Genomic DNA, 20,961 nt, shown 5'->3' with positions numbered 1-20,961 from the left:
TATCAATCATTCATTTCCTTTTACAGATGTTGCCTGATCCTCTGTTCCTGCAGCGGTTTGTTTTTGGCTCCGGATTTCAGTATCTGCAGTCTCTTGGATCTCTAGTCTAAGAGATGGGATCTGCTTGCATTTTGAAAGACAAGAACTAATTAGGGAGAGATGGCAAGGCAATGTGCATGGGGAACCGTGTCTCATAAATTGTATTACTTTTTGAAGAGGTGACCAGAGGATTGATGTGGGCAGGGTCTAGATATTGTTAACGTGGACATTAGCAAGGGTTTTGACAAGGTCCCTTGTGGGCTGGTCCAGAAGTTTTAATCACATAGGATCCATGGTACAAAATTGGCATGTTGGTGTGAGTGGAGGGTGGTAGTGGATAGTTGTTAAAGTTTGGAGGCCTGTAACCACTGCATTCTGCAGGGATCCTTGCTGGATCCTCTGTTGATCGTCATCTATATTAAAGATTTAGATGAGAATGTAGTTGACATGTTAGAAAAATTTGCGGATGACACCAACATTGATATAATAATAATAATAATAATAATAATAATAATAAATACTTTATTGATTCCCTCAGGGAAATTCAGAAAACAGAGAAGAAGGTTATCTAAAATTACAGCAGGATCTAGATCAACTGTGAAAATGGGCCAAGGAGTAGCAGATGGAATTTAACTGCGACTGGTGCAAAGTGTATTTTTGTAAACCAGGGCAGGACTTGCCCAGTAAAAGACTGTTGTAGAACAGAGAACCAGTTGTACCAGTACATATTCCATACAAGTGGTTGGTATGGTTGCCTTCTTCGATCGGGGTTTTGAATATAAGAGTTGAATATTACATTACAAGTGTAAAAGATGTTGCAACAAGAAGTTGTGGCCTCCTAGCTATAGGAATGATGTCATGAAGCTGGAGAGGGTGCATAAAAGATTCACAAGAATGTTTAGGAAGGAACTGCAGATGCTGGTGTTATATTGAAGATATGCACAAAATACTAGAGTAACTCAGCCGGTCAGGCAGCATCTCTGGAGGACACAAAATGTGAAGGGTCTCGACCTGACACATCACCCATTCCTTCTCTCCAGAGATGTTGCCTGTCCCGCTGAGTTACTCCAGCACTTTGTGTCTATTTTCATAAGAAATTTGCTGGAGAGTTTGAAATATAAGTAGAGACTGGATAGGCTGGTGCTTTTTTTTTGCTGAAGTGCTGGGGACTGAGGAGGTGACCTTGTATGTATATAACATAATGAGGGCAAGGATAAGGTGTATGAATACAATCTTTCTCAGGGCAGGGGAGTTTAAAACTAGACGGCATGTATTTAAGGTGAGAGGGGAAAGATTTGGGACCTTGGGAGGCAACCTTTTCCACTCAGGGTATGTAGAACATGCTGCCAGATGAAGTGGTAAAGTTGGCTACAATTGCAATGTTTAAAAGACACTTAGGTAGGTAATGGATAGCAAAGGTTTAGAGGGATTAGGTTAATCAGAGGCAAATGGGATTAGTTCAGGTTGACATGGACGAGTTGGGCCAAATGGCGGTTTCCATGCTGCATAATTCTATGACTGACTCATGGACATCTTTGGAAAAAACTGCATTGATTAGGATGTATGTTTTCCTCGTACTGTACTTTAAACAAGCGTATTTGTTTTTTTTTTCTCTAACTCGCAGATGGTTTTGGGACAAATTGAAGATCACAGACGCAGTCATCAACCAATCAATATCCCTTTCTTTGATGTATTCCTGAGGAACCTCTGCCAAGGTCTGTCCGAGCGGCTCAATGATAACAGACTGAATCACGGCAAGTTTAAATAATGTGTGAAGCTAAGAGAGAGCATATCTTTTCTACTTTAATTTCTTGCTGAAATGAAGATGCCTTAAAAATAGTATTGCTCTTCCAATTCCCTGCAAGAAATACATCTGCATGCACTTTGAAATTAATTTATATTTCATTTATTCTTTGCATTAAATCTATGGAGCATTACTCCTGAATGCATGGCTGGTCCAGGCAAGTACTGTCCCATAACAGATTAGTGGATGGTATTTCATACGTGTTTGTAACTTGTTCAAGGTGTGATGTGGGACTATTTGCAGAAGTAGCAGGCTATAGATGGAGCCAAGCAATACCACACCCATTGGATCAAATGAAAGCTCTGCCATGTCCATGAGTATTGGTCAATGATTAAACAGCTGACCTTGGGTGCTGTCTCTGTGAAGTTTGCACGTTCTCCCTGTGACTGCGTGGATTTTCTCCGGGTGCTCCGGTTTCCTCCCACATCCCAAATATCCCATCCTTCTAAACAGTGATGGAGCCCTGCACAAATTCACACGACAAGGTTGAAGCATTGTGGCTACTTCCTGAGGCTTCTACGATCACAGAGACCCAACATTTAGCTAAGTTGGCATTGACTATCTCCAGCAAAAATACTCTTTCTTTGAATGCAACTGTTCTATCTGTCCTTCCACCAGTATACATAGTGTTACAGTTGACCAGAAAATCTGTGGCATCAGACGCTGGGTACTTTGCATCGATTGGCTCTGTACCTGATTTCACCAATGAATTTCCGCAGTTTACATGGTGCGCTAGTTGGTGAAGCCAACTCCCCAATTACCTGGAGGAATGCTGCCCAGTTACATGGGGCAACTTGACATCATCTTGGACAAAGCTGCTTGGGTACATCCTTCAATTCAACATTCACTTCATCCATCTCCTACACATCATAGCTACAGGACAGGAGTACCAGGGAATGCATGTTGTTTCTCCTTTAAGCCTCGCATCATCCTCATTTGGAAATAGTTTGTTGTTCCTTTACAAATCTGGGTCAAGATCACTGACCGTTGGAGTTCTTGTACTTCAGAGGCTACAGTAATTCATGAAGTCAGCTCACCATTACACCACAGGGATTGTTAGGGATAGACACAAAAATATAGCCCGTTCTACAGCTCAAACTGCTTGTGAACGAATGAACAGATAAAAGTATGAACTAATTTTCTAATGTTGGGGACCATATCTAAAGTACTGAGGACACATTAAACTGCAGGTTTTGGAATCTTGAGCAAATTAAGTGTCAGTCTAGGTTTCATAATTTTAATTAAATGGTGAATTTAAAGAATTTGCAAGTTTTTTTCCCTTTGGAGATGAGAAAATACGAGGTATCCTGAGTTTATAAAGGAAATAACATAAATTAATCCAACAAATTAGTCCATTTGCAAATGGATAAATAAAAATGTCCTCATTAGACAACAAATTAATGCATGGTCAAACCAGAATAATGACGGGTTGGGGGGGGGGGGATATGGATAAACATTTATGCAGAGGATGTTGAATATATAAAACAGACCACCTGAGTTGTTGCCATTGACAAATCTAGGGTCTCCAAAGGATACCGAATTTGAGTTATGACTAAGCTTCTTTTGGGACCTTTCTTAGTTATTAATACCAGATGTTAGAATTCTTGTGCTGCTTAGAAACGGTTGAATATAAAATGTACCCACTGCTGTTGAGAATTTCATTATCCAGCTCACCTGGTGTAGTTGTTCTCTGTGCAACTGTGAGGTCTTTTGAGATTGAAAGGTTGCGGCAACTGAAATTAAATATTTTGTAATTATTGGAGAAAACCTGAAAAGACAGGAAAAGAGTTTCAGTGTTCTCTATCCCTTTAACCTTATCCATACTTTTCTAATTTTCCCATTAAACCTTAAACTTATGCCCTCTAGTTTTCAATCTTCCCCCATCCTGGGGGAAAAGACTACATTTTTGCTTGAAGTATTATTGTGACATTTAGAACTTAGTAGGTCAGCATTACAATATACTTCATCACACACAATCTCAGAATCTTTACTGCACAGGAAGCTCGCATTAAGCCCGCTGAGTTCACAACAGCTCACAGTCGAACAATTTTGCCACTGCCATTCCCTTATATTCTTTTGCTTAACCCTCAAATTAGTCCTGGTTCCATCATCCTTGCAGGCAATGAGCTTCAGATACTGACGTTAGGAGTGAATCTGTGCCTTTCATTCAGCAATATGCTGATTTGGGCATCGTTCATTTCCTGAATGCAGGTTGGATCCTGAGGGATAAATATCCATTTTAAAATGTCACTATGGAAAGATACTGCGCTTACCTCTTTCCTTCAGTGTGAGGGAGGAAACCCTGGAATATCCTATCAGAAAACCAACCTTGTCCAGTCACAGTTAGTTGTAAAGTCGATGATATAACATTGTAATAAAATGTTGATTGGAACATTTGTGCGTTTACATTTGAAATTAAGAATAATGATTGAGAGATATTTTGGAGACATGTTTATCTGAACAAGGAAAATGGTACCAAAACAAACATCGTTTCAGATACCAATTCAGGTACCAATGTATGTAGCAAAATTGGCTACATTGTGTCTCAATTTGTGAAGTATTGCTAAATCAATAAAAATGGCTGCTGCTTATGCATGTATTGTATGTTAGTTAAAACGTGATAGTTTTAAATTTGCCCACTAGAATTTAATGTTAGAAAACCAATTGTGTCAAATGTGAAATGGGGGTGTTTATTTTTGTTACATTTTTACTAAAAATATCAAAGGCTGTATGGAGCTAAAAGAACTTCATTGCACACATGTCACTAGAAGCAATTGCTTGTCAATTTTCCAATGGCCAACTGCAGTGAAATTGACTGTTTTCTTCAAAGAAGTGTCTGATTACTGCAGGAAGATTTCCATGGAAACTTTTTTCCCTCTAGACTTTGATATGCAAGAATACCTTTTTTCTGCATGTCAATTTCCAACGTAACTTTTAAATGGATCTCTAGTTTCTGATTGAAATTGCATTTTAACCAATTCAACCTGCATAGCTTAAATAGTGTTCCTAAGTCATCAATCACATTACATAATGTATGGAAATGCATCATAGCAAAACTAGCAGTATTTGTTTTTAGAATAGTCCACATCCAAGGGAAAATTCTTACATTTACGAATTCTGTGGTGACATTTATGGATCACTCGTATCATACTGATCTAGTGAGGACATTATCGAGACCACTCCACTTGATCCTTGTCACTAGTCTTTAATTTATTTTTCTTTGTTTAATTGTTGAGAAATGTTGTATAAACCTGGATGTATTTTAATCTTTCAGGAATGTTCTGTGGTGCATTTCCCAACTGGTGGTTACTATGTTCCTTTCTTCCTTGTGTAGGTTCCAACGTGGAGCTTAAAGAGGACAAATGTTGGGAGAAAGTGGAAGTGTCCTCCAATCATCACAGAGCGAGCAAGCTAACTGACAAGAATATAAAAACCTACTGGGAATCGAATGGTAGCACAGGGTCCCACTACATTAACATATACATGCACAAAGGCGTAATTATCAGGTACGTGTCTGGAGGGTCTCAAGCTGGAGGCACTAAGATGAATTGGTTAGTCTGTGTACAATGCAGTGTCACTGTTATACATTTTACTACACATTTTCTCTACTGTTCTTAGTTTAGTTTAGTTCAGAGTTACAGCGCGGAAACAGGCCCTTTGGCCCACCGAGTCCGCAGCGACCAGCGATTCCCGCACACTTCTACTATCCTATACCCTAGGGACAATTTTACATTCATACCAAGCCAATTAACCTACAAACCTGTACGCCTTTGGAGTGTGGCAGGAAACCGAAGTTCTCGGAGAAAACCCATGCAGGTCACGGGGAGAAAGTACAAACTGCGTACAGACAGCACCCTTAGTCAGGCTCAAATCCGGGTTTCTGGCTCTGTAAGGCAGTAGCTCTACCGCAATGCCAACTCTTAAACTTCACATCTGTCTTCACTGAATAGGGCAATTGAAGGATATATTTATGTGCTGTATAACTCTGGCTCCACGGATATGAAGGAGGATGAAGTAAAAAATTGAAATGATCATCATAAAATGAGAGAACAAGTGTAGATGGGGCATCTTGATCGGCACGGGCAAGTTGGACCGAAGGACCTGTTTCCATGATGTATGGCTCAATGACTATATCAAGATAAATAACACATTTAAAAGTGGTTGAATCACTTGCCTGCGAGCTAGTTATTTTAAGTTCCTTGGAACCATCATCTCAAAGAACCTTAAATGAGGGGCCGCCATTGACTCCACAGTCAAAAAGGCCCAACACAAGATGTGCTTCCTGCGGCAACTGAGGAAACACAATCTGCCACAGGCAATGATGGTCCAATTCCATACTGCCACCGTAGAGTCTGTCCTCACCTTCTCCTTCATGGTCTGGTTTGGCTCAGCCACCAAGCACGACATCCAGAGGCTGCAGCGAATCGTTCGATCAGCTGAGAAAGTTGTTGGCTGCAACCTTCCCCCCCCCCTCCCCCCCTCATTGATGAACTGTACACTGCAAGGACCAGGAAGCGAGCGGGTAAGATCATCTCTGACCCTGACCACAAACTCTTTGAAGCACTTCCCTCTGGAAGGCGACTCCGGACTGTCAAAGCCGCCACAGCCAGACATAAGAACAGCTTTTTTCCACGAGCAGTAGCTCTACTCAACAACCAAAAGTCTGTAGCCTCCTTTTGCTCTGGTATTTTATTTCATTCACATGTTGTTGGAAATGATCAGACTCACACGTAGTGATTAGAATTCATAGTCTTTTATTAGCAACTCTGTAGAGGAAACACAAGGTGCTATCATCTCTACACGCATACTACTAGTCTGCCAGAGAGAGAGAGAGAGCTCTCTAATAAGCCTGTGGGCGGAGCAATAGTATGAGTGACACTAATCTACATCCTCTGCATTAAATGCAAATGCGAAACTACTGAGTACTACAAAGAATTAAATGCAAATGTATACTGCTGACTATAGTATATGGCAATAAACTGGAGGAAGTTCAAACATAGCCGGGTACTTTACGGTGAGCTTACAAACACGACCAGCATGCGTATGGTACAGTCCATCTCCTCCCGTCACCGAGGACACAATCAGTGGTGAAATAGGTGTCGGAGATTGAAACAGCATTCCCGGGGACGAAACAGGAGACTTTGGCACAGGTGGAGGTGGTGTACAACTAAGTGTTGCGGGACTGATTCTTCGGACAGTGGGATTGCTGTATGGATAGAATTTCAACAGATTAGGTTTGTGTTCATTAGTCCACTGTACCATGTGGTGGGATCTCATTGAAGTTTAGTAGACTTTGACAGTGCTAGATGGGACGTTTCCGCCCAGATGGAATTTCGGAATGAGGGTTCGCACTCTCAGATTAGAATCAGATCTTTTTTCAAAGGGTAGTAAACATGTCAAATTCGCCACCATGAGGGCTGTGGACTGTGGAGGCCAAATTGTCAATGTTTTTAAGAAGAAACATTTCTTGATACAAAATGCAAGGGGAGAAAACTAGAATATGGTATTAAGGTGAATGATTAGCCATAATTGTATTGAATACCTGAACGCTTGAATAATCCATCCCTGCTATTTGCAATCAGATCCTTACTATTTTTCACCTTGGAATTGAGTACAGGAGCAGTGAAGTCATGCTCGAATTCTATTAAAAAAATTAGTTGAACAGTAGCTAGATTACGGAGTTATTCTAGCCATAGCCATAGCCAAAGACTAAAGAGATGGTGGTTAACTTTGGCAGGTCCAAGCTCCCCCTTCAGCCGGTCAACGCTGCAGGGGCTGACATTGAGGTGGTGCAGACATATAAATACCTCGGAGTGCACCTTGACAACAAACTGGACTGGTCTGTCAACTCTGACTCCCTCTACAATAAAGGCCAGAGCAGACTCTTTTTCCTCAGAAGGCTCAAATCCTTCAATGTGTGTAAGGATATGCTGCACATGTTTTACAACACAGTGGTTGCAAGCGTTATTTTCTACGCTGTTGTCTGCTGGGGCAACAGCATTAGTGCAAAAAACAATAGGAAGCTGGTCAAACTGGTTAATCGAGCTAGCTCAGTGCTGGAGGGGAGAGTAGACTCTGGGATGGAGGTGCTTGAGAGGCGTATGAGGCACAAGGTGCAGGTCATCCTGAAAAACCCCGGGCATCCCCTCCATATAATTCTGGAGAGTCAAAAGAGCACTCGGAACAACAACCGGCTCCTCTCCCTGCCCTGTAGAACGGAGCGGTTCAGGAGATCCTTCACCACTGCAGCCATTAGATTTTATAATTCGGACCGCTAGGCTGTAGGGGGATGCATTTTGCAATTACTAATTTTTAACTGTTAATTATTGGTCTTTTTAAGTATTTATTGCTCTCAGGTAGTGTCCACATTGTATTCTATGTATTTTCTGTCTGCGTTCGTTTTGAATCTGTGGGTTTGTTGGTTGGGAGCTTCTGGACATCTGAATTTCCCTGAGGGGATCAATAAAGTATTTATTATTATTATTATTATTATTAGCTAGATTACATTATCATCTGCACTACTGTATAGCATTGTCAAGAGTGATGTAGATTTACAACGAAGTTGCTAGGACCAGAAAAAAACAGTTAAAAAGAACGATTGATCAGGATGAATTGTTTTCTTTGGAACAAAAGCGACATATTATATTTCATGAAGCTATATTACAGACATAAACGTAATCGTGTTTAGAAAGGTATTTGGATGAGCACTTGAAGAGCTGGGACCTGCTAGACTGCAGACCGAGGAAATGGGAGAGGGTTGTGGCTACGATAAGTTAAATGACTTCCTTCTATAGATCTGCATGATTTTGTGTTATGTTCTTTACCTTGTTCTAGACAGCTCACCTTAGTGGTTGCAAGCGAGGACTCCAGTTACATGCCAGCTCGTGTGGTGGTTATGGGTGGGGATGATCCCAGTAACATCAATACAGAACTAAACACCGTGAGTTACTAAGACAAGCATTCTCCATATCCAACCCAATGAATCCTGTGATGGTATTGTTGCAACTTCCAGTTCAAAATATTTTTGTAGTTGTTCCATAAACACATGAATGAATCGTATATGGTTTCTTGCATTTATATTTTTGTAGTTGTTCCATAAACACATGAATGAATCGTATATGGTTTCTTGCATTTATATTTTTGTAGTTGTTCCATAAACACATGAATGAATCGTATATGGTTTCTTGCATTTATATTATTCAACCTGACCGTTTCGAAGGCACAATTATTTTTACTGATATCTTGATGATGAAATTGATGGCTTTGTGGCCAAGTTTGCAGATGATACAAAAATAGATGGAGGGGCAGGTAGTGTTGAAGCAGGGAGTCTGCAGAAGGACTTGGCCAGATTGTGAGAGCTTGCAAAGAAGTAGTAAATGGAATACAACATAGGAAAGTATACAGTAATGATAGTTGGTAGATGGAATAAAGGCATAGACTACTTGCTAAATGGGGAGAGGATTCAGAAATTGGAGGTGCAAAGGGACCCAAACAGCGCCCCCCCCCCCCCCCCCCCCCCCGGTGAGACAGGTTTACATGCCTTAATCTCCTCTCCCCTGGTCTATTGCATTCAGTGCCTTGATGTGGCTTCCTCTGCATTGGTGAGACCAAGTATTGAATTGGCAACTGCTTGCTAAAAACCTGCTATCTGTCTGCCAGCTCCCAGCTACAAGCCACTAAAAATCTACTTCCCATTCCCATTCCCATTCCGTCCTCTGCCTCCTCTACTGCCAATGAGACCACACACAAACTGGAAGAGCAGCACTTCATATTCCACTCGGATATCCTACAACCCAACAGCATGAACACTGACTTCTCTAATTTCAAGGAAAACTCCCCCCTTCTCTCTCCTCCTTTCCACTCTCTGTCCTGTCACCCTAGTTCCTTTCCCCTCCTCCATCACAAGCACTTCCCTACTCAGGGTCACCATTTTTCTCTTTCCCAATCCTCATCCCTAATGCCATCAGACACCGATTGTTCCCCTTGTATCTCCACTAAACCTTAGATTATGTTCACGAGTCATAGCCATAGAGAAATATAGAACAGACTCAGACCCTTCAGCACGATGAATCTGTGCTATTAACCGCCTAACCATTTACATTAATCTTACACAGTAAATGTTAGGGGCTGGGGGAATGGTGTAGAACAGATTAGACAAGGAGCACATAGAATATAGCACTGGAAACGACCCTGCAGTCCACATTATCTGTGCCAAACATGACACCTACTTAAACTAATCCCTTCTGCCTGCATGTGTTCCATTTCCTGCATATTCATGCTTCTAACCAAAATTCTCCTGAAGACTATCTGCATCCAGCACCACCTCTGGCAGCATGTTCCAGGCATCCACCACTCTGTAAAAAACACTTATTTTTAAAACTTCCTCCATCTGACCTTAAAATCTATCCTCTCGTCTTTCACTTTCCAACCTGGGAAAAAGATTCTGACTGTCTACCCTATCAATGCTTCCCATTCTTTTATAAACTATTAGTTCTTCCCTCAGCCTCCAGGCTCCAAACAAAACAATCCAAGTTTGTCTAAACACTCCTTATAGTTCATACCATCCAATCAAAGCATCCTGGTAAACGTCTTCTCCAGCGTATCCAAAGTCTCCACATCCTTCTGCAATGGAGCAGCCAGAACTACATCCAATACTCTAAATATGGCCTGAACAAAGTTCCGTAAAGCTGCAACATGACTTCCTGACTCTGAGACGTGATGCTCTGCAAGTTCTGATGCTCTGAAAGTGGCAACACAGGTTGACAGCTTTCCCTGTCCTGAAGGAGCAAAGGAGCTAAGGGATGACCTTGTAGAGGTTTATAATATCACGGGGGGGCATTGGTAAGGTGGATGGTCATAGGCATTTTCCCAGGGTGAGGGTGTCTAAAACCGGAGCATAGGTTTAAGGAGAGAGGCGAAAGATTTAGAGGAATCTTAAGAGCAAGTTATTCTGCACAGATGTTGGGTATGTGGAACAAGCTGCTAGAGAAGTGGTAAAGGTGGGTGTAATAGTGTTTAAAATACATTTGTGCAAGTTCAGGAACTGGAAAGGTTTATATGGATATAGTCCAAATGCAGCCAATGTGACTCGCTCAGGTAGGCACCTTTGGGCAATGCATCTTGGCACCTGCTGACTCTGCCATTGTTTACAGGTGAATGTGGTGCCCACTGCTAGCCGTGTGCAACTGCTGGAGAACATGACTCGGTACTGGGCAATCGTCCAGATTCGGATCAAGCGATGTCAACAGGTACTGTACCTTTACTTCTTGGACCTTAATTGTGTGATAATTGTTGACGCCACATCTACTTTTGTCAAATAAGGCCTTGGAATGTTTTGAATGTTTTCCATTTGGTTATATGCTGTGTTATAATCAAAAAGTGTAGTCCAGAGCAGTCTCTTGTATTTGGTTAATAATTTTTCTTCAAATCAGGGTGGTATTGATACTCGAGTTCATGGATTTGAAGTTCTGGGACCCAAGCCAACCTTCTGGCCAGTGTTCAAGGAACAGCTTTGCTGTCGAACTTATCTCTTCTACATGACAAAGGCGCACACCTGGTGTCAGGAGATTCAGGAGGATAAGATGCAATTACTGCAGCTTTTCAATAAGTAAGTGATGTGTCAAGTGTGGGACCATATCATTCTATAGCTGCATTCAGTCTAGATTCAGAAAGTGAATTGGAATCACAAACAGAAACTACTCATTGGATGGTTCCTAAGGAAAAAAGGGAAAATTAAGGGTTTGTAAATTTTTAAAGTCTCTCGACAGAGGACATGTCTGTTCTCTCCTCATGCTGGTTGACCTCCTGAGAATTTCACAAATTTAGTTTGGAGATGCAAGGAATTGCAGATGCTACCTTACAAGTTTAGTTTGGAGATGCAAGGAATTGCAGATGCTGCCTGACCCAATGACTAACTCAGTGGGTCAGGCAGCATCTCTGGAGAAATGAATTGGTGACATTTTGGGTCAGAACGGTGCTGTTCCTCCAGTTTGCATGTGGCTTCACAAAGGCAACTGAGGAGGCCCAGGTCAGAAAGTACTGTATAGGAATGGGAAGGGGAGTTAAAATTGTTAGAAACTGGGGGATCCAGTGGGGCTTGGCAGACTGAGCACAAGTTGGGCAAAACGGTCACTGGGTCTCTGCTTGGTCTTGCTGATGTATCGGGAACACTGAATGCAGTAGATGAGGTTACAGGAGGTGCATGTGAGCCTCTGCCTCACCTGGAAGGGCTGCTGGGGTCCCTTGACGGACGTGACGGAGGAGGTCTAGGGACAGGCATTGCATCTCCTGCGATTGCAGGGAAAGGTACCAAGGGAAGAGGTTGTCTGAATGAGAAGGGATGAGTGGGTAATGTAGTTTGCTTATCAGAATCAGTAGTAATCATTGATTTTATTTTGGACAGTAGAATCTGTTGTCATGGAGTTGTACAACATTGAAACTGGTTCTTCAGCCCAACATGTTCATGCTGATTATTTTGCCTATCTACACTATAGTTGTAGTCTTCAATTGAAAATCTCGGGGGGGGGGGGGGGAGCCTATTCTTCAACAAGCAGTATCTGAAATGGCTACAAGAGGAGAGGCAAAATAAAAGGAGAAGGGGGGGGCGAACAAACTTTAATCAAGGCAGCTGTTGAAAATGAAGATCAGGGATTTTTATGTTCTTCCATAGAAAGCTTAGGAAGTTCAGCATGTCCCCATCAACCCTCACTAACTTTTATAGATGCGCTGTAGAAAGCATTTTATCAGGACGCAGCTCCATCCAAGACTGCAAGAAATTGTAGAGAGTAGTGGATGCGGCCCAGACAATCATGCAAACCAACCTCCCTTCATTAACACTTCACTGTGCCTCAGCAAGGCCACTAGCATAATCAAGGACAAGTCTCGTCCCAGTTACTCCCGTTTAGTTTAGTTTAGAGATATATAGCGCGGAAACAGGCCCTTCGGCCCAATGAGTCCGAGCCGACCAGCGATCCCTGCACATTAACACCATCCTACACATACTAGGGACAATTTACATTTATACCAAGCCAATCAACCTACAAGCCTGCACGTCTTTGGAGTGTGGGAGGAAACCGAAGATCTCAGAGAAAACCCACGCAGGTCACGGGGAGAACGTTCAAACTCAGTACAGACAGTACCCGTAGTCGGGATTGAACCCAGGTCTTCAGCGCTGCAAGCACTGTAAGGCAGCAACTCTACCGCCGCTCAACTCTTCTCCCCTCTCCCATCAAGCAAGAGGTACAGAAGTTTGGAAATGCATGCCTCCAGATTCAGGGACAGTTTCTTCCCAGCTGTCATCAGACAACTGAACTGTCCTCTCGCGAAGTATAGTGGTGCTGACCTCCCATCTAACTCATTGGACACCTTCCAACTATCTTTATTCAAACTTTACTGGAATTTATCTAGCACTAAACTCTGGACCTCTTATCCTCTATCTGTACACTCTGAATGGCTTGATTGTAATCATGTATAGTTTTTTCGCTGACTGGGTAGCAGGCAACAAAAAGCTTTTCACTGTTCCTCGGATACATGTGGCAATAATAAACTAAACATATTTGGAAATTTTGCCTTGTACATCAAAGTCCAAATCATTGATTTATATTAAAAAGAGCTAGCCCAGGTGTCTCCACTGTTAACTTTAATGCAAGAAAGAAACTCTCCCTTGTACATTGTTTTGAGTTAGCCTCAATAAAATGTATTGGAAAAACATTTGCAGCTTCCTTAGTGAGTACGGTAACTGCAAGCAGTGCAATGTTTTCACTTTTCGTAAAGCAAGAGAAAATGCATCCCTTTCAGTTGAGAAATGTACTTTGTCAAAATTCTTCAATCAACCAGTAGGATTAAATTATGTAAGAAATGAAAGGAAAATTATATCTTCTTCTCTTCGCAGGTTAAACAGTGCTTTGCAACACGAGCAAATGTTTGCTGACCGTTTCCTTCCAGATGCAGAGGCAGCTGAAGCATTAGGGCGGACCTGTTGGGAGGCCTTGGTCAATCCAATTGTGCTGAGTATCACTGCTTTGGGTATGTATTCCAAAGTAAAATATAGTCTGTGATGTTTATAAACACGTGTATGCAACACTATTCTTTTTATTTCCTTGTGCTATCCTCGTGGCATGACACCTTACCCAGAAATCGAAAGCCAGAGTAATTAGGAAAGGAAATGATCTGCTGCCGATTGTTCTTAAAGTCTTCAGAACAAGCTAGAGGTTTAAATGGGAATAATATAGTTGCTTCAATAAGTACAACCTTATTGTGTGGGCAACGAGAAGGATGATAGGTTTGGACCAAGGAGAAAGTGACATGGGAGGGTTGGTTGTAGTGAAGAACAAGCTGGTACAAACCTTGTCGACCAAGTGGCCTCATTCTATGTTGGGACCTTTTGATTCAGTTGGTATTGTGTATTTCAGGTGGTGTCAGCGGTCTGAGGTAATGAGATGAGAAAGGTTCTAAATATCTGAACATTGGAGGCAAGGCTATTTAAACACGCTGTATTGATTGATGCCAGTTTAGCCAATACACTCAGTGACAGCACAGTATTTGTGTAGCTCACCAGTAGATTTTCTTAGCAACTGCTTATAAAACTGTTATCTGGTATGTTTATTTTGATTCCGTGGCTGTAATAAGTATTTATTTTGGTTTAGACAACAATAATCCTAGCCCATTATCCTGGCTTCTGACCGAATACCTGGAGAACTCTGAGATTTTGAAACAGGGAAAAGTCGGTGCTGCCATATTCAATTCCAGAGTTCGGCGTCTCTGTCATCTTTTGGTTCATGTAGATACCAGCCGGATAGATATTGAGGAGCTCAAACCAGCCACTAAACCTGGTAAGGCCATGAATATTCCTTAAATCTATTTTTTGCCTTTTGAATACGAGTAAAGCTAGCCCTTTGATCACACCATGGCTAGCTCTGTTGTGTAGCAGAGAAAGGCAAAGTCTAGGCAAACAATAGTGATAGGAACTATTTCGTCAGGGGCACGAACAGCCATTTCTGTAGCTGTAAGCAGGACTTCAGGATTGCCTGTTGCCTCTCTAGTGCAATGGTCAAGGAAATACTGAACTTTCTTTCCACTGTCAGAGTAAGGCCAAGTGTAAATTGGAGGAACAGCACCTCATATTTTGCTTGGGCAGCTTACAACCCAGTGGTATGAATATTGATTTCTCTAACTTCAAGTAACCCTCGCATCCCATCTCTCTCCCACCTTAGTCATCGTACTAATTCAACTTTTATCCTGTTGAGTTTCACAGTTTGTATTACTCATTATCACCTTCTCCACAGCCAACAATGGACCATTGTGGGCTCCACTTTTTTCTTGATCACCTTTGCTGACTTTGATTTATCTTTTTGCATATCTTTTATTAATTTGCTCTATGTACCTTTTCATATCTCTTGGTTTCCTCTCACCTGACTCTCAGTCTGAAGAAGGATCTCGACCTGAAATGTCACCTATTCCTTTTCTCCAGAGATGCTGCCTGACCTGCTGAGTTACTCCAGCTTTTTGTGTCTACCTTCGGTGTAAACCAGCATCTGCAGTTCCTTCCTGCACATTTTGTCTGGTGCTCAACTCTTTTCTCTCTCTTTTACTCAACCTGAGTATTTGCAGCACTTTCTTTTGTTTTTTCCAAAGCTGTTGTTCTGCCAAGAACAAAATAATATTTAAAATAAGGTGCCAATGCAAACTCTACATTTGGGGAGCATTTGCAGGAGTGAGCATAGAGCTTGTGTGTGAACTATTTTCCTTTTGAGGTAGCCCCTTGAGGGAAGGAGAAGAAAGGTGTCCCTCCTGTGAGGAGGAGTCTTCGCTGTATCAAAAGTAACAGGCATAAGAATGGAAAGCTAGGGAATGCAGAAGAATGCATAATCTGGAATAGATCTTGAATTGGATGAAAGCATACAACATGATACCACACAGTAAGAAGCAGTATTTTTGAAATTCTTGTGATTTTACTACAGTTATTTATGCATTCTTTGCAGTTCAAGCTCCCATTGATGTTTGTTGTGTTGCTAGGCTATATACAGTCTTCATTTTCTGGATGTTTGGAAGTATTTTCTGTTCTGAGATCCCCCCCAATATTGCCTGCCACTGATTGACAAGGATGCCGGGTAATTCTGCAGATATAATCTTGTTCAAGTGAAGCAGAAGATTAAACATAACACAAGGCTTTGGTGTGAGAGAAATACTGCCCCTGTTGATATCACAAATGTGGTCCCAAGGGAATATTAATATGGAACTTAATCAGCTGTGGTTGGACGGTGTCAAGTAAATGTGTTATGTTCATATTGCAGATGGCAAAAACAAATCTAAAGACAGCAGTAGCACTTCTACATCTGCTAAAGGGATGGCGGTGAGCAAGCCCAGCAGCATCTCTGGCATAGCACAGTGTTGGCATGGAGTAGTACAGCAACAGGTAAGGGTGGGTAATATATAGGTAAGGAAAGTGATTATGTTATGAAGCAGCAGTAAACATTGAATTGGAAAGACCAGTGTTGCGGGTGAGCAGAATAGGAATTGTGGGACCATCTGCAGTCCCATTTGCCAGTGTTCTTCTGGCAAGACTAGGCTAACTGTAAAACCATGGAACAAATTGGTCCTTTCCACGGGTATGTTCTTGCCCAAAGTTAACAAAACAGTGAGCCACTGAGCATGGGATTGTTTATATTTTATTAATGTCAAGTCAATAGTGGTTGATTGTCACATGTACTGATAAGGGAATAATGAAATTCTTGTCTGCTGCACACATTAATGAAAAACGCAAACAGAAAATGCACACTAGATAATATAAACTAATAATCAGTAATACTCAGTAGCCAGGCCCATAATAGTGCAAAATCCAAAGTCTAGTGTAACCAAAATAAAGTTCACATTAAATAATAGTTGCTGAGGTGGTGGTTAGTGTAATGCAGTTCAAGAGCCTGATGGTTGCTGTCAAGAAGCTGTTCTTGAATGGGTAAGTCATGATTTTCAGGCTCCTATGCAAAACATTGTTGGAGGAATTCAGTGGGTCAGGCAGCATCCATAGAGGCAATGGACAGGCAAAGTTTCAGGTTGGGATTCTTCTTCAGTCTGGTTGTCGTGGGGGGAGAAGGCAGCACATTACATGAAGTTGGAAAATTCAAAATACAATCTATTGGGTTATAAGCTACCAGAGCGGAACATGAAGTGCTGTTCTTCCAATTTGCCGTTGGAGGCCACACGCCATCCTGTCCTAACTATCGTGTCTCCTATCACTATGACCCTGTCTGACCTCACGCTGCCGTGCCTCTGAGCCAGGTCTGGTGCTATAAACGTGACTGCTGCTGCTTGCTGCTGCTTTCTCCTGCATGATCATCACCCCCAACAGTATCCATAAGGGAAGTGGCTACAGGAGATACCTGCACCCTTCATCCTTCCCGGTGGTCACTCATCTGCTTTCTGCCTGCATTTTAGCTTTGACCACCTTGTTATAGCTCTGACGCTCGCAGTCTCCCGGATGGTCTTGAGCTTATACAGCTGCAGCCCTCGTTCACTCACTCAGTCAGGAGCTGCAGCTGAACTCGCTTCCCACAGGTGTAATCCTCAGGAACACTAAGTTTCCCTGACTTCCCACATCTTGCAGGAAAAGCATATCACTGCCACCCCAACAACACTTAGACTGAGGAAGAAGGTTGCAAATCAAAATAAAAATAACTTTCCTGATCTGCACTCTACTCAGCCTCACTGAACCTTCATAAGTCAAAGCCTCAAGATTTGCCTTTTATTACGTCAATTGCACCTCAACACACAGCCTCTCCCAAAATGGACACTGCTCTTCCTTCACTTTTTGGCTGCAGTGCCTCTAAATGAGCCTAGCAATTGATACTCTTTCAAACCTTCTTGCTTCTGTGCTCCTCTGCTCCATCTCCTGGGTAAAAACTCATGAATAGCTGTTCTCACGGTGCTTGTTTAAAACTTCCCAGTGCTGTGCTGCTCGCTCTGCTTCCTGGTTGGAAACTCACTTGGGCTTGATCACACATTGTAAGAATATGTACATGCAGTTTGAAGCCATGACTTATTGATTGAGATGAACATGAGATGCTTGTTGGAAGGGGATTGTACTTATTCCACATGAACGTTCAAGGTGGGACATGTCTACTGCATCTCTGTTGCTTGAGTTTTATAATTTCCCTTCCCACAACCACTGTTTCTATTCCATAACTTATGCAAATTCTCCCCTACTCCTTTTTTCTTTCCCATGCTCTCCACCTCCACCCTGATGTGATTGTATTTCCCCTACCCCTCTCAGCCACCTTATTCCTTTCCCCTTCTTCATACACACACCTTCCATCTCGAGTCCCCATTTCTGTTTTTCTCCCTCTTCCCCTCCCTCATGTAATCTCCAATCCATATCACTCTCTCCGCAATACTTTCCACTCCTCTCCTTATCTGACATCCTTTTGTCTTGTTTACACTTCTAGCCTTTGTCAAATACTTCATCCATCTCCCAATCAATCTCCTCTGATGTAACTATCATTTACCAGACTTTGTCCCATCCCATAGAAACATAGAAACATAGAAAATAGGTGCAGGAGTAGGCCATTCGGCCCTCCGAGCCTGCACCGCCATTCAATATGATCATAGCTGATCATCCAACTCAGTATCCTGTACCTGCCTTCTCTCCATACCCCTGATCCCTTTAGCCACAAGGGCCACATCTAACTCAATCTTACATATAGCCAATGAACTGGCCTCAACTACCTTCTGTGGCAGAGAATTCGATAGATTCACCACTCTCTGTGTAAAAAATGATTTTCTCATCTCGGTCCTAAAAGATTTCCCCCTTATCCTTCCCCCTTATCCGCACATCTCTTTTCCAACATTCACCCCCCCTACTCCAAATTAGTCTGAAGAAGAATGCTGCCCTAAAACATCATCTATCCATTTCCTCCCCAGATATTACCTGACTTTATGAGTTCCTCCAACAGTTTGTAGTTTGCTGATTGAATGACATGTCTTTTACAATTTGCTACTGACATTATTTTTTCTTTTATTAGGTTAAGCGATTCCTGGATGGAGCGTGGAACTCCCCTGATTTTGTTGAGCGGTATCGGGACATGTACCTGAAGTTGAAGAATGCGATGGAGGAACTGTTTGGGCAGCAGATGGCTTTTGTATTAGCATTGCGCAAGGGCTTCTCAGCCGCTCTTCTCCAGCTGTCCCACCTCACATCCATGCATGTATGTGAAACTGCACAATTTACCATTGAAATAACTGTTTCGAGGGCCTGTCCCCTGGGATGGCTCTTGCAGAACACTCACCAAACAGGCTGACAGCTTGTCTTAGAAATTACAGCACTGAAATAGACTATTCATCCAACCAACAATTGCTAGTGTTAATATTCAACTTGGTTCTTTTATTCCATCCATGTCATAGCCTATTGCATATTTCTGTATTCTTTAGCCTCTTCTGCACCCATCTAGTTTTGTTTTTGAATGCACTCAAGATGAGGTATATAGTTAACATTTTGGATTGATGGCCTTTTGTTTGGTTGTTGATCGGAAACGTTCACTCTATTTCTGTCTCTGAAAATGTTGCCTGATTTTCAGATTATTTCCAGCACATATTTATTTCTGATTATTGATTTTTAATGTAAACAGCTCGACGCCATGGTACGATTGATATGGTACCTTTGAAGATGTAGAAAGCGATTTAGAAATGCCCTTCCTGTGTGACCATCCACCAAAATTAAACTTTCACCAACCCCTTCTCTGAATTCTGTAACTACAAAGTCTGTTTCCTTTTGTAAATACTGATGAAAGTGTTCATTTTGGACCTTGCATATACCTTAAGACTGCACACACAAATTAACCCTGTTGTGTGTCCTGGTTTTTTCACTGTTTGTTCTTTGGCTCTTAATATTCTTCTCCTGGCTAAGTTATTGGACAAGAATCCAGATTGATTGATTTACAGATCAAAGTTTGAATATCACCAGCGACAACTGGGGAGTTTAAACTCGAGTGGGATGGCATTGAGATCGATGCCTTACAGTGCCAGAGACCTGTTTTTGATCTAAACTATGGGTGCTGACTGTATGGAGTTTGCACGTTCTTCCTGTGACTTTGTGGGTTTTATCTGGGTGCTTCAGTTTTCTCACATATTCCAAAGACATGCAGGTTTATAGGTTAATTGGCTTTCCATGCTATGTCTAAACTAATAACAGAAATCTGGAAGTGGTGAGCGATTAGCTATAATGAAAAGCATGAATGCACACATTTTTTTGTAAAGACTGATTCACTAATAACCTTTAGGAAAGGAAACTGCTATTTTACCCAGTCTGACCAACCAGTGTTGTTAATTCCTAACTGCCTTAAACATTTTGAGTAAATGTTGTATGTTTAACATTTTGAATAAGTGACGAGTATTTGAGTAGTGGCACTGCCCTCAGGACGTCTGCAAAAGGAAGGAGGATTATGGGCTATTAGTTTGCAGGGAACAGGTGTTTTGAAGGGACTGACAGATGTCTTGAAAGGGAGGATGACTGGACTTCAACGGGCTGTATCAACAGTCTTTGGAATGGGCTCAGCAAAGGGATTATCAGTAGTTTAGCAAGAATGTTAAGGGGAACTGGAAATGGCCATGTGTAAATTTGGCAACCTTCCTATAAAAGACACGTTGGTAACTGTAAATGTTCCTCACTATTCTTCAGGTTAGTGAACGGTTTGCACAGTACATTGATCAACGCATTCAAGAAAGTGACGTGGAAACCCTAAACCATCTGCAGCAGTTCTTGGAGCCAATGCTGTTCCTTTCAGGTCTCGAACTTGCTAACATCTTTGAACATTTCTACAGGTAATTTGTTTGGATTCTAGAAATGATGTGAATGAGGGATGTTTTGCTGTGTTCACGTTCAATGATATTAGCGATGTTACAATACCTACCTTCAGCGGCACTGCAGTTCTGCCACTGGCCGTTTGGGCGACTTTGGCGCCTCTGCTGGACAATTTAATATTTGGATTAAAATAAAAAGCTACTTCTAACGCCGTCAACACCTACAATGTGACGGATCTCAAGTACGGGACAAAACACGGTGTAGGTCGTGTATTTTACATATAAACTTGCTTCTTGGGATGACTTAAATCAATCCTCTATAAACAAAA

At 41.9% G+C, this 20,961-nt stretch overlaps 1 protein-coding gene across 6 annotated transcripts in view; it reads left to right on the top strand.

Annotated features, from left to right (window-relative positions):
- Nucleotides 1-20,961, top strand: part of cul9 (cullin 9) — a 153,424-nt gene that overhangs the window by 69,760 nt on the left and 62,703 nt on the right. For 4 of the 6 annotated variants that reach the window (XR_004411993.1, XM_033020721.1, XM_033020720.1 and 1 more), the window contains exons 14-23: nucleotides 1,664-1,793; nucleotides 5,178-5,349; nucleotides 8,678-8,783; nucleotides 10,996-11,091; nucleotides 11,275-11,450; nucleotides 13,734-13,867; nucleotides 14,488-14,673; nucleotides 16,135-16,256; nucleotides 18,859-19,041; nucleotides 20,511-20,653. Coding sequence is in view for 5 of the 6 variants with exons in the window: in XM_033020721.1 (XP_032876612.1) it covers nucleotides 1,664-1,793; nucleotides 5,178-5,349; nucleotides 8,678-8,783; nucleotides 10,996-11,091; nucleotides 11,275-11,450; nucleotides 13,734-13,867; nucleotides 14,488-14,673; nucleotides 16,135-16,256; nucleotides 18,859-19,041; nucleotides 20,511-20,653 (1,448 nt within the window). In the remaining variant the exon portion in view is untranslated. The remainder of the gene's footprint in view (nucleotides 1-1,663; nucleotides 1,794-5,177; nucleotides 5,350-8,677; nucleotides 8,784-10,995; nucleotides 11,092-11,274; nucleotides 11,451-13,733; nucleotides 13,868-14,487; nucleotides 14,674-16,134; nucleotides 16,257-18,858; nucleotides 19,042-20,510; nucleotides 20,654-20,961) is intronic. The other 2 variants (XM_033020723.1, XM_033020722.1) reach the window with 1 other exon arrangement.

Source organism: Amblyraja radiata, chromosome 5, assembly GCF_010909765.2.
Source record: "Amblyraja radiata isolate CabotCenter1 chromosome 5, sAmbRad1.1.pri, whole genome shotgun sequence".
Lineage (NCBI taxonomy): Eukaryota > Metazoa > Chordata > Chondrichthyes > Rajiformes > Rajidae > Amblyraja > Amblyraja radiata.
Note: the sequence above shows the minus strand (reverse complement) of the source record. Positions and strands in the feature narration are given on the sequence as shown.